The sequence below is a fragment of the Hypanus sabinus genome, chromosome 18, assembly GCF_030144855.1.
Source record: "Hypanus sabinus isolate sHypSab1 chromosome 18, sHypSab1.hap1, whole genome shotgun sequence".
NCBI classification, from domain to species: domain Eukaryota; kingdom Metazoa; phylum Chordata; class Chondrichthyes; order Myliobatiformes; family Dasyatidae; genus Hypanus; species Hypanus sabinus.
In genome coordinates this window covers 18,140,662-18,153,978 of record NC_082723.1, presented here as the reverse complement: position 1 = coordinate 18,153,978, position 13,317 = coordinate 18,140,662, and the positions used below count along the sequence as shown (strand labels likewise).

Sequence of the window (13,317 nt, the reverse complement as noted above, 5' to 3'; positions counted from 1 at the left end):
GAATAATGAATCCAAAGAGTAATATATTGAATATTAATTGCCCAATAAAATACATTCTAAAATTTGGCAAAGCCATACCACCGTCCTTTTTTAATTTCTGCAATAAGGGTTTACTCAATCTAGGATTTTTATTATTCCAAATACAAGGTAAGATTATAGAGTCTATTCTGTCAAAAAACATTTTAGGAACAAAGGAAAGAACTGCTTGAAATGTATATAAGAATTTCAGTAGAACTATCATTTTAGTAGCATTAATTCGACCTATTAATGATAACGTCATAGGTGACCATTTAGAAAGCATTTGTTGGGTGTAATCAATTAATGGGAGAACATTATATTTATACAGGTCTGTAAAATTTTTAGTAATTTTAATATCAAGTAAAGTAATTTCTAACAATACTGAAAGGTACTTGATGATATTGATTCGAGTAATTATTAATAGGAAATAACTCACTTTTATGTAAATTTAATTTATATCCAGAAAAACTAATGAATTCAGAAAATATAGATAACATCGAAGGAATAGATTTCCTAGGATCTGAAATATAAACTAACAGGTTACCTGCATACAACGAAACCTTGTGTACTTTGTCCCCTCTCTTAATACCCTGAACAGTATTGGAATCCCTAACAGCAATAGCAAGGAGTTCTAAAGCCAAGTTAGATAATAAAGGGCTAAGAGGACATCCCTGCCAAGTACCTCTGTATAATCTAAAGTAAAGAGATTTTTGATTAGTAGTTATAACCGCAGCCATAGGGGCTTCATTGATCAATTTGGTCCATGAAATAAATCCTGGACCAAAATGAAATCTTTCCAAAATCTCAAATAAGTAAGACCACTCCACCCTATCAAAGGCTTTCTCTGCATCAAGAGAAACAACATATTCAGATTCTTCAGATGGAGAGGAGTGAATAATGTTTAATAATCTTCGAATGTTAAAATGTGAACACCTATTCTTAATAAATCTAGTTTGATCATTGGAAATAACACTAGGTAAGCTTTAATCTGTTTGTTTTGCGATTCCAATAGTCATTTCAAATAATTAGCACTTTTATGTGTCATATGGCTGATTTGTAGTTGAGTATCCTTTCAATTTTGCTGGAGCCGTTGCTACATTCATCAGTTGTTTGCCCCTGTTTGAGTATCTGACAGGGCTGCTGCCCAAGTTCTGGTTGCACTTCAGCCCTGCACTCCTTGTATATGGGCACCCAGTAAAGAGGGGAAGGGTTGCAGGGAGGATCTCCTGGTCGGCTTGGGCAAGATAGCCATTCACAGGTCTAGGCAGAGTAAAGTCAAGGGCTCAGCCAGGGCCGACTGTCTTAGAGAGTAGTAATTATGTTTTAATTTTAATTTATTCACCGTCTTGTAAGTATCTAATGATTATACCTTGTGTATTTGTTGGGTAAATAAACCTTTACAGTTTGTTAAAAAACGACAGGCTGTTTTTGTGTCTGTTGTTGCACTAGTGCAGTGAAATAATTCAAGATTGTAATTCTTCTTCATTAACCTTATCAGAATTGTTCGTAGCATTCACCATCAGCCTACTGTCCTCCCCCTCTGTGCAATATCTTACATTAAAAACTGAGAATGGGCTCAACCAAATAAACACAGTCCCACTGAACACAACCATACTGGGCTGAGATTGCTAACAAGGCTGTTCAGTCACAGCCCGCCACTGCAAACGCTAGCATCGCGCAATGCGCAAAGCTCAAAAAAGGTGTTTTTTTTAATCACAATCTCTCGGGGAACCCCTAGCAACCTCTCACAGAATCCTGGTTGAGAAACACAGGTCTACCCCCTGGAGGGTGGCGCAGTCAGGTGCATGCCATAGCAAGAACAAAAATACAATGGAATCAATGGAAAAACTACACACAAAGACATCCAACGGATGTACGAAATGTGCAAATACTAATAATAATAAATAAATCATACTGAGAATAGAAGTTGTAGAGTCCTTGAAAGTGTTCAGAGATCAATTCAGTGCTGAGGTGAGTGAAGTTATCCTCACTGGTTCAGGGTAACTGAAGGGTGATAACTTTCCTGAATCTGGTGGTGTGGGACCCAAGGCTCCTTTCCAATGGCAGCAGTGAGAAGAGAGCATGGCCTGTATGATGGAGATCCTTGATGTATATTTCTTTATTGTGACAGTGCTCCTTTTAGATGTGCCAATTAGTGTGGAGGGCTTTTCTTGCGATGGACTGAGCTGCATTCACTACCTTTAGTGCTCTTCCATTTTTGAGCAACATTAAGATCAAGCTCAATTCCTATGCATTAATTTGTAATGCAAAATAGACAGAACAAAATTAAATTAGCTCCATTACCTTCAATGGCATTGTGGCGACCCGCTTCCCAGCGCACTCGAACCAGCTGACAAAGTGGCGCGCGCCGGCATTGAGGCCGGTCCCAAAGAGGGCACCAAGTCTGCTTCACGAGCAAGGGGGAAAGCCCACGCGCGGGACGGGGCTGCGACTACGCGCCCCCGACACGGGTGGGAACAGGAAGGCTTTAAAGTGAGCCCGCGAAGTTTGAATAAATCTTTTCGCAACTGCCGCTCACTGACTCCCCGTCGTTATTTCAGCGCTGCGTGTAGCACACCACTACAATTGGTGACCCCGATGGCCCAAACGATTCTTGGACCGGAGATGACCGACGCCGCATCTGTTCATGCAGTTTCGTTAAAACTGCCAAGCTTCTGGACGCTGCGACCTCACCTACGGTTCCAGCAAGCAGAAGCCCAATTCCACATTCGGCAGATAACCTCGGATGCCACACGTTACTACTATGTGGTGAGCTCCCTCGACCAGGAAACAGCAGCCCAGGTTGAGGAGTTCATACAGTCGCCCCCAGCGGACGGCAAATACACAGAATTCGAAGCCTTGCTCATAAGGACTTTCGGACTCTCATGGCGCAAGCAAGCTGCCCACTTACTGCACCTGGATGGTTTGGGAGACAGGCCACCATCAGCTTTGATGAACAAGATGTTCTCCCTGGCCGGAGGTCACAAGCCCTGCCTCAAGTTCGAGCAGGCATTCCTGGAGCAGCTGCCCGAGGACATACGCCCGCTGCTGTCCGACGCGGATTTCAGTGACCCCCGGAAGGTGGCGGCCCGGGCGGACGTGCTGTGGAAAACCAAGAAGGAGAGTGGGGCGTCCGTCACACTCCCAGAAGCAAACCAGACCAGGCCCGGCCGCAGAGCCCGCTAACCCCAGAGGCAGGGGTGAGGAGGCCAATGAACAATTGTGCTTCTACAAGTTCCCGGGAAACACCAGGGCCAGCCGCTGCTGATGGCTACGGCGGCTGGCCATCGAGATAGCCTCCTTTTGGTCGACACCAGAGCCGAGATCAGCATCTTACCTCCGACGAGTTACGACACCCGCAACAGAGCACCAGGTCCCACCCTGAGGGCCATGAACGGCAGCACGGTAAGGACCTACGGCACCCGTACGGTGCCGCTACAGTTCGGCTCCAGCCGGTTCATGTGGGACATCACACTGGCCACTGTAGCCCAACCGCTCCTGGGAGCGGATTTTTTGAGAGTCACAGCCTACTGGTCGACCTGCCAAGGAAGAGACTGGTCCACACCGAGACTTTTCAAACGTTCTCCCTGGGTGAAGCCCAGTTGCCGGCCCCACACCTCGACTCCATCATGCTGTCCGACAATGACTTCACCAGAGTCCTGGAGGATTTCCCATCGGTTCTGGCACCGCAGTTCACGGCAGCCATGCCCAGACACGGCGTACAGCACCACATCCCGAAACAAGGACCACCCCTCCACGCCCGCGCTCGGCGGCTTCCCCCGGACATGCTCCAACTGGCGAAGGAGGAGTTCAAGAGGATGGAGGAACTGGGGATCCTATGGTGGTCCGACAGCCCATGGGCCTCCCCCCTGCACATGGTGCCCAAAGCAACAGGGGGCTGGAGACCATGCGGTGACTACTGCAGGCTGAACGGGGCTACCACACCGGACCGCTACCCTATGCCGCACATTCAGGACTTTGCAGCAAACTGGCACGGCGCATGGATCTTCTCCAAGGTAGACCTCGTCCGGGGATACCATCAAATCCCGATGCATCCAGACGATGTCCCCTAAACAGCACTCATCACCCCGTTCGGCCTTTTCAAGTTCCTCCGCATGCCGTTCGGCCTGAAGAACGCCGCACAGACGTTCCAGCGGTTAATGGATGCAGTGGGACACAACCTGGACTTCGCTTTCATCTATTTGGACGACATCCTCATAGCCAGCAGCAGTCGTCAGGAGCATCTGTCCCACCTCTGTCAACTCTACGCCTGACTGAGTGAATACAGCCTGACAATCAACCCAGCCAAATGCCAGTTCGGGCTCAACACCATCGACTTCCTGGGCCGCAGGATTACTAAAGACAGGGCAACCCCTCTGCCCGCTGAGGTAGACGCAGTCTGCCATTTCCCCCGACCCAACACAATCAAAGGCCTTCAGGAATTCGTGGGTATGGTGAATTTCTACCACTGCTTCCTCCCTTCAGCTGCCCGAATCACGTGCCCCCTGTTCGCCCTGATGTCGGGTAAGGGCACAGACATTACCTGGGACGAGGAGTCCGCCGCTGCTTTTATTAAAACCTAAGAAACCTTAGCAAATGCCGCAATGCTAGTGCACCCCAGAATGGACGTCCCTACCGCCCTCACAGTGGACGCCTCTAACACAGCAGTCGGTGAGGTGCTGGAACAACTCATCGAGGGTTGCTGGCAACTCCTGGTGTTTTTCAGCAAACACCTACAACCACCCGAGCTCAAATACAGTGCTTTCGACCGGGAACTGTTGGCGCTATACCTGGCAATCCAGCATTTCAGGTACTTCTTAGAAGGAAGGCCTTTCACCGCGTTCACGGACCACAAACCTCTTAACTTTGCGTTCATGAAAGCATCTGACCCCTGTTCGTCCCGCCAGCAGCAACATCTGTCCTACATCTCCGAATACACGACGGATGTCCGGCATGTCTCGGGTAAGGACAATGTTGTGGCGGACGCCCTCTCCCACCCTAACATCCAAGCCCTGTCCCAGGGAGTAGACTATGAAGCGCTGGTGGAGGCGCAGCAGGCAGGTGAGGAGATCCCTAGCTACAGGATGCAGTCTCCGGTTTGCAGCTCCAGGACCTCCTCGTAGGCCCAGGTGAGAGGACCCTACTCTGTGACATCACCACCGGCCAACCCCGCCGGTGCAGCAGCTCATTTTCAACTCCATTTGCAACTTAGCACGCCCCTCCATCAGGACAACCATCTGGATGTTGGCCAACAGGTTCATTTGGCACGGACTCTGCAAGCAGGTCAGTGAATGGGCTAAAAGATGCATGCACTGCCTAACAGCCAAGGTGCAGCTCTGCCGCAGCAGTTCCACCCCACCCACCAGTGTTTCGACCACATTCATGTGGATATCGTGAGCCCCCTGCCAGTGTCGCGTGGAGCGTGGCACCTCCTCACTATCATTGACCGGTTCACAAGATGGCCAGAGGCGGTCCAGCTCACCAACACCACCTCCGAATCTTGCGCCCGGGCACTGATTGCCACCTGGGTATCTCGCTTTGGTGTACCGGCCCACATTACCTCCGACAGAGGCACCCAGTTCACCTCCAGCCTGTGGTCAGCTATGGCCAGCCTTTTGGGGACACAGCTGCACCACACAACTACTTACCACCCACAGTCGAACGGACTGGTGAAGCGTTTCCACCGTCACCTGAAGTCGGCTCTCATGGCCCGCCTCAAAGGGCCTAACTGGGTGGACGAGCTTCCCTGGGTCCTGCCCGGAATCCGCTCGGCACCCAAAGAAGATCTGCACACCTCGTTGGCCGAGTTGGTGTATGGCGCACCCCTGGTCATCCCAGGAGAGTTCATACCAGCCCCAAGGGGGCAAGAGGATGAACCCACAGCAGTCCTGGGCAGACTACGCGAGAGGCTCGGTAACCTGGCCCCCATACCCACTTTGCAGCATGGGCAGAACCCGACCTGCGTACCCAAAGACCTGCAAAAACTAAGTTCGTTTTTGTATGACGGGGCAGACATCGGGCACAGCTACAGCGGCCCTACGAGGGTCCCATTTATGGTGATCAGAAACAATGGGTCCACATTCGTGCTGGACATCGGGGGGGAAAGAGGAAGTTTTCACGGTGGACCGACTCAAACCGGCCCATGTGGACTTGGCGCAGCCAGTCGAGATTCTGGCACCGCGGCGCAGAGGCAGACCTCCCAAACAGAGTCCAACCCAGACTGTGGACATTGGGGGGTGTATCGCCGGTTCTGGGGGGGGGGGGGGGGGGTTATGTGGCGACCCACTTCCCAGCGCACTCGAACCAGCTCACAAAGTGGCGCACGCCAGCATCGAGGCCGGTCCCAAAGAGGGCGCCAAGTCTGCTTCACGAGCAAGGGGAAAAGCCCGCGTGCGGGACGGGACTGTGAATATGTGCCCCTACAGCATTCCTGCCTGGGGAGGGCGGGATCAGGAAGGCCTTAAAGCGAGCCCACGAAGTTTGAATAAATCTCTTTTCGCAACTGCTGCTCACCGACTCCGTGTCGTTATTTCAGCGCTGCATGTAGCACACCGCTACAGCATCAAATTAGAGGGATTTCCTCCCTTCGTACATCAGCAGTTTCAGTCACCTTATTCTATGCTTTTTTTTTGTCCGTCCTGTTGGGTGTGGCCTTTCACTGGTTCTGTTGTGATTCTTGTGTTTACTGTGAATGCATCTGGTGCTGCACATGTACCTTGATCACAAATTTACTTTGAACCTTGAATCATTTCAAAAGCTCTGCATTTAGGCAGGATCCTAGAGCCAGTCTGGCTGAGCTTAGAGCCCAACTATTGGAACTGCAAATTTTCCTGTGCTACAGGGGCAGATCATTGTCTATCTACTTATTTGGAAACAGCCCCTCAATTGTAAATGAGGCAAATATGAAGTAGCCAGTGTCGGTGTGAGATAATTTTAGGTTGACTCCTTCCTTTGAACAACCCCAGTAAAATACTCATTTGCTTTGCTTTGAGGGCCACTCCAAAACAGCTTTAAACAAGACAGTGCTGAAGTGCACCCCACCTGCATGACAATTTTTGTTTTTTTCCCCTCGTTTGCCTTCCCCCAAATGGCAAAAGGACTGCTCTGGTTCAGCTGTAACTAATACAGCGGCAGGATCCTGCCCAAATGCAAAGCTTTTGAAATTATTCAAAGTTCGAAAGAAAATTCATTATCAAAGTACACATGTGTCACCGGATACAACCCTGAGATTCATTTTCTTGCAGGCATTCACAGTAATTATGAGAAGCAATAGAATCAATGAGAGACCACCCCAACAGGATGGGCAATGTGCAAAAGACAAACAGAGCAAATCCAAAGAAAATAAATAAATAGATAGATAGATAGATAGATAGATAGATAGATAGATAGATAGATAAATAAATCTCTCTCTCTCTCTCTCTCTATATATATATATATATATATATATATAATATATATATAGATATAGATATATCTCTCTCTCTCTCGCTCTCTCTCAAACATCTTAAATTTCGTTAGTCCTAACAAAGGGTCTCGGCCTGAAACATCAACTGTACTTCTTCCTATAGATGCTGCCTGGCCTGCTGCGTTCCACCAACATTTTGTGTGTGTTGCAAACATTTTAAACATGTGATATAGGGGCTTTAAAAGTAAATCCTTAGGTTGTGCAAATGGTTCAGTGATGAGGCAAATGAAGTTCAGTGAACTTATCTCTTCTGGTCAAAGAGCTTGACGATTGAGGGGTAATAACTGTTCCTGAACCTGGTGGTGCAAGTCCTGAGGCTCCTGTACATCCTTACTGATGGCAGCAGAAAAGAACATGGTCTGGATGGTGGACATCCTTGATGGTAGATGCTCCTTTCCTGTGACAGTGCTCCATGTTGATGTGCTCAGTGGTGGAGAGGGCTTTACCGAAGATAGATTGGGCTATATCAACTATTTTTTGTAGGCTTTTCTGTTCAAGGGCATTGGTGTTTCCATAGAAGGCCTTGATGCAACCAGTCAATATACTCTCCACCACACATCTACAGAAGTTTGTTAAAGTTTTAGATGCTGAATCTTTTGCAAATTTCTAAGAAAGTAGAGGTGCTGCCGTGCTTTCTTTGTAATGGTGTTTACATGCTGGGCCCAGAACAGATCCACTGAAATAACACAGGAATTTGAAGTTCCTGACTCTCTCTACCTCTGATCCCCTAAAGGGAACTGGCTCATGGACTTTCTGAAGTCAATAAGCACCTCCTTGGTCTTGCTGACATTGAGCGAGAGGTTGTTATTGAAGCACCAGCTTTGATTCAGTGGTGACAAATTAGCATATAGGGGAAAGATTGAACATCTAGCTAGGTGGTGCTACAACAACAACCCCTCACTCAGTGTCAGCAAGACCAAGATTCTTGGTCATCAGCAAATTTAAATACGGCAATAGATTTGTGCTTAGCCTCGCACTCACAAGTATAAAGTGAGTAGAGCAGAGTGCTGAGCTTTGTGATACACTTGTGCTGATGGAGATTATAAGGGACATGCTGTCACCAATCCAAGCTGATTGGGGTCTACAAGTCAGGAAATTGAGGGTCCAGTTGCTCAAGGAGAATACAGGCCAAAGTCTTGAAGCTTAGTGATTGTTTTCGGGGGATCACAATATCACTAACAGTAACAAGGGTTATTCTACAGGGTTGCTTTCTCTGGAGCGGCTGAGGCTGAAAGGAGATCTGATAAGAGGTTTATAAGATTATGAGAGGCAGAGAGGGAAAAGACAAACAGCATCTTTTTCCCAGGTTTGGTGTCCAATACCAGAGGGCGTGCATTTAAAGTGGGGGGGGGGGAATAAGTTCAAAGGCGACATGAGGGACACTTTTTTTAAAATATAAAAACACAGAATGGTGGGTGACTGGAATACTCTGCCCAGGGTGGTGCTAGAGACAAATACATTAGGGACTTCTAAGAGTAAGGAAAAAGCAACATCAGGTGTTTACAATCAATCCTCCAACCCCAGGGAGTGACCAGAATTAACCTATTGATGCAAAACTGACGACAGATTTTTAAACTGGTGAGAGATTTGCTGTTTGGGAGCGATGGGGTGATTTGAAATGAAATGGGAAGCTAATTGGCTAGAGGTCATATTTAAAAAGAAAATCAGCCAAAGAACTAGAGAAGTTGATGCACCATCAATAACTCTGAGACGTGGGTTAAGGTAGGCTTTTATTGGCTAGAAGAAAGCACAAGCAGCAAGTGACTATCACACGACATCCTGGAGACTGAGGAAGGGTCTGTGGCTCCAATCGCCTTTATACCGGGGTCTGTGGGAGGAGCCACAGGAGCAGTCAGCGGGTGGCGGGTGTCCAGACAGAAGTTGACAATTTCTCAACAGTTGTTAATACAACAAACACACTATCCGAAATGGTGGTTAGATCTGATTCCATGGTAACTTTCCACAAGATGTTTTGATAGGCACACAAATGTGAGGGAATTGAAAGGATATGGACATAATGTAGACAGAAGGTATTAGTTTAGTTGGCCATTTGATTACTAATTTAATTGGTTCGGCACAACATTGTGGGCCGAAGGGCCAGTTCCTGGGCTGTACTGTTCTGTGTTCTAATAACAAGAACAGTAAAATCTATTTCTAAGGCATAACTATCATATTTTAAACCAGTGATTCTCATCTCTTTGAAATCCAAAATATAAAGCCCTCTAGAGCTCCTTGCTGTAACCTAGTCCCATAGTTTGGATGAGCTCACAAATATTTCTGACATAGTCCCAACTGCAATACATAATGAATTAACTATAACTATAATTAACTTAATTAACTATACTACCATTGCAGTAGTAACTAATTTACATAATTCAATATATTAAGACATGCAACCTTTCCCAACTTTTTTAAAAATTACATGGGCCAATACCATTAAGCAAGGGGACTGTGGACCCCAGATTGAGAAGGGAACACCAACACACTTAAATTAGCCAGCCAGTGGTGTAATGGCATCCGCACTGGACTTCTGGGCAAGTGGTCCCGGGTTCAAATCCGGCCAGCTCCTTGAACACTTTCTATATGTGCTGGGTTAAGCATCGAGCTAGCAACTCGGCCTTGTCAAATGATAAAGAAACAGCAAGTTTGCCAATGCACCACAAAGTATGGAAAGGAACAGGAACAATATACATTTAAAGACTATACTTAACAAAACCAGTCAAAAACAATTAGTATTTACCTTTTTTAACTGGAACAGAGATGAATTCATTATCTGGATAATTACGCTCCTGTCCAACAAATTTGAGGAAAGGATACTCTCCATTTTGACTACGCTTCATCCTCCGTGTGATACCAGCTATCAGTTGAAAGCAAAAATTACCATTGTGTAATCAGATAATTTAGCATCTTCAATCAGAAATGACACACTTTCTATGGTATCATATTATGTAAATATTTACTTCACATTGGCCAGTATTGGTATGATGTGCTAAGTGACCACATTCTATGCTGTGACTTTCCATGATTTCTTTATGTTGTCCTGTTCCATACACATTCTTCAGCCAAGAAAGTTGGTGTCAATGATCACAACCAGTCAGCTAGATGCTCTGCCTGAAGAACAGCCACTATCCAGCACTGCCACAGTAATACAGTTGAAGTTGGGCAATTAATTGCTGGTTGAGTACATGGTTCACTAGTGGCTTGTGAAATATCATTAGTTAAATGTTAGACTGCAAACTCAGTAAAGTTAAGTCTCTTACCTCTGTGGGAGCCTGGAATAAACCAAAGGCAGCCATTCTCCTCAGTTGCATCATCTAGTGCAATCCAAAAGCCTACTATGCTCCCAAGCGGTTCTGTGTATAAGAAAGTTGCATCCTGGTGTGGGGTTACTGGAAATAGTGAGAACAAAATCAATAGGCGGTATGCACTGAGGATGATCAGTGACTGGACTAAAATCTGTTCATCAGCTCCTAGCCCTAAGATGTTGAACCTAGTCGATTAAACATTTTCAAATAAACAGCAATTTTTTTTAATTTGGTAACAGTGCTAATAATTACAGAACCAAAGGAGGAATTAAGGTACAAATCAATCATGATCTAACTGAATGTCAAAAATCAGCTGTGGGTTTAAAACTATATTCTTTATCCATGTCCATTTTTAAGTTATCCAACAAAATTAATTAATGTGCTGGCTTTCTTTAATTTGCCTTGAAAACAATCAGCACAGTCTTCCTCAAATAAGAATAATTCACTGAAAGCTAGCAGAAGGTAATGTATGCATGAGTTGATAACGTTCCTTTTTTGTTGAATGTTTATGTTCAAGTGGACAGGTATTTGTGCTGAAAAAGTGAACCACTTATAAATGTTTGAGAATCCAATGTTAAAATATTTCTTGCCCTTGTGAGTCTTAAAACAGTCTTATACCACATTTATTTTTTCTTCCTAATGACATGTCTCTACTTTGAGGAGGCTGAAGGGAGCTGGACTGCCCTCATCTATACTCAGGTCAATATACAGATACGCAGTACAAATATTGTCTCCTTTACACTTGTGGACTGGAAATGATACTAAACAATCTTGAAGCTTGAATCTCAATCTGAGGCCCACAAATGTACCCACCAAAATTACTGTGAGCTTTTCATATTTTTTACATCCATAATTTACAAGTGTGGCTGTTTGTATCAAACTGGGTTTGTTTCTGTACTACATGGTCACATTTAAGGAGAAAATTTCCAAAATTAATTCACTTGGAACCCACAACTATTACTGTTAACCCCGTGACCGAGTTTATTACAGGAATCAGTATGCAAAGATGGACAACTATTATGTTAAAAGCACTGAAGTGATGTAGCTGTTCAATTTCAAAATAATTGTAAATGGGATTACGATTCAAGTAATTCAGTCAAGCTGGATTTTATTTTGGATTTGGATTTTATTTCGCAACAGCGCCACTCCTTCAATTTGCAGTTTTGAGATCTCGAATCCCCAATGTAAAGTTAGAGGAAGAATGGAAAACTGACCCTACTGTTTGCTCTCTAAATAGTGGCAGTCACCACAGTGTCAGCAACACCACCACTTAAAAATACAAATGACAGATGAGTTGGTTGTAAAATTATTTTTAAAAGAACAATTATTAAATAAAATTAATCCAGTTCTTGTGATGAATGTCCTCAGGGTTATGGCCCCTATTATCAATTACTCTTTTCCAAAGCAAACTAGTAGATAATCAGATGAGTTGTCTGTCATGTAAAAAGTGTTTTTTTTCCTTACCTTCACCACCAATCTCTGGTTGCTGAAAAAATATATAATATCAGGTTGTTACAACTTTTGTAGAATGCTCAAAACAAAAGTATCCTTAGCTAATTAGTAGACTATAATTAAAGCCAATTAGTAGACTATAGTTAAAATGTAATTGAATTATGGAAGTTCAGTTGCACAGCTTAATTCTTATATTTTTTTGTCATGAAATGATATGTTCACAAGATTATAGAGTACTACAGCATAAAAACAGGCCCTTTGGCAAACCAAAGTGAACCATTATTCTCCCTGGACCCCTCCATTACCCTCACATTTATGTACGAGGAGTGATAGATAAATTTGTGGCCTAAGGTAGAAGGAGTCAATTTTAGAAAACCTAGCTCATTTTTCAACATAGTCCCCTCCTACATTTACACACTTAGTCCAGTGGCCATGGAGCATACGGATCTTGGACCTCCAGAAAGTGTCCACAGAAGGGTGATTTATAAGTTTGTGGCCTAAGGTAGAAGGAGATGAGTTGTACAGCTCTCATTACATGCACATGCAGGTCAACTCTTTCAGTGATTATGTAGAAAGTTTGAAGTTAATAACTCATCTCCTTCCACCTTAGGCCACAGACTTATCAATCACCCGTGATGAGTTACTGATTTGAATTGAACCCTCATCCATCACTTGCACTGGCAGCTCATTCCACACTCTCACCACCCTCCGAGTGAAGTTCCCCATCAGGTTCCCTTAAACATTTCAACTTTCAACCTTAACCCATGACCTCTAGTCCTAGTCGCACCCAACCTCAGCAGAAAAGGCCTGCCTGCAAAATAAGCCAGTGATTTCAAAAAAAGTGAGAACAGGATAGAAATTAGCAGGAAAAGATAATCAAATTTTCAAGCTCAGTCTGAAGACAAGCAGCAGCAGAAGAATTGAAAATGGGATCTGAGTATGGCTGAAACAAGACTGTTCCACTTTTTCAAATTTATTCAGATCTCCTCCCTCAACTATTTTTTCCATGATAATGATAACCATTTTGGTGTTGCTTCCTCCGCTTTAAAGAACATTTCCAGCGATTTCTGCTTTGCT

The 13,317-nt window shown here is 45.0% G+C and overlaps 1 protein-coding gene across 6 annotated transcripts in view; it reads right to left on the bottom strand.

Moving 5' to 3' along the window:
• phyhd1 (phytanoyl-CoA dioxygenase domain containing 1) overlaps positions 1 to 13,317 on the bottom strand; it is a 54,444-nt gene that overhangs the window by 11,985 nt on the left and 29,142 nt on the right. For 5 of the 6 annotated variants that reach the window (XM_059993765.1, XM_059993762.1, XM_059993763.1 and 2 more), the window contains 3 exons: positions 12,253 to 12,274; positions 10,744 to 10,872; positions 10,224 to 10,340 (listed from right to left, as the gene is read on the bottom strand). In XM_059993765.1, coding sequence (XP_059849748.1) covers positions 10,224 to 10,340; positions 10,744 to 10,872; positions 12,253 to 12,274 — 268 coding nt within the window. The remainder of the gene's footprint in view (positions 1 to 10,223; positions 10,341 to 10,743; positions 10,873 to 12,252; positions 12,275 to 13,317) is intronic. The other variant, XM_059993764.1, reaches the window with a different exon arrangement.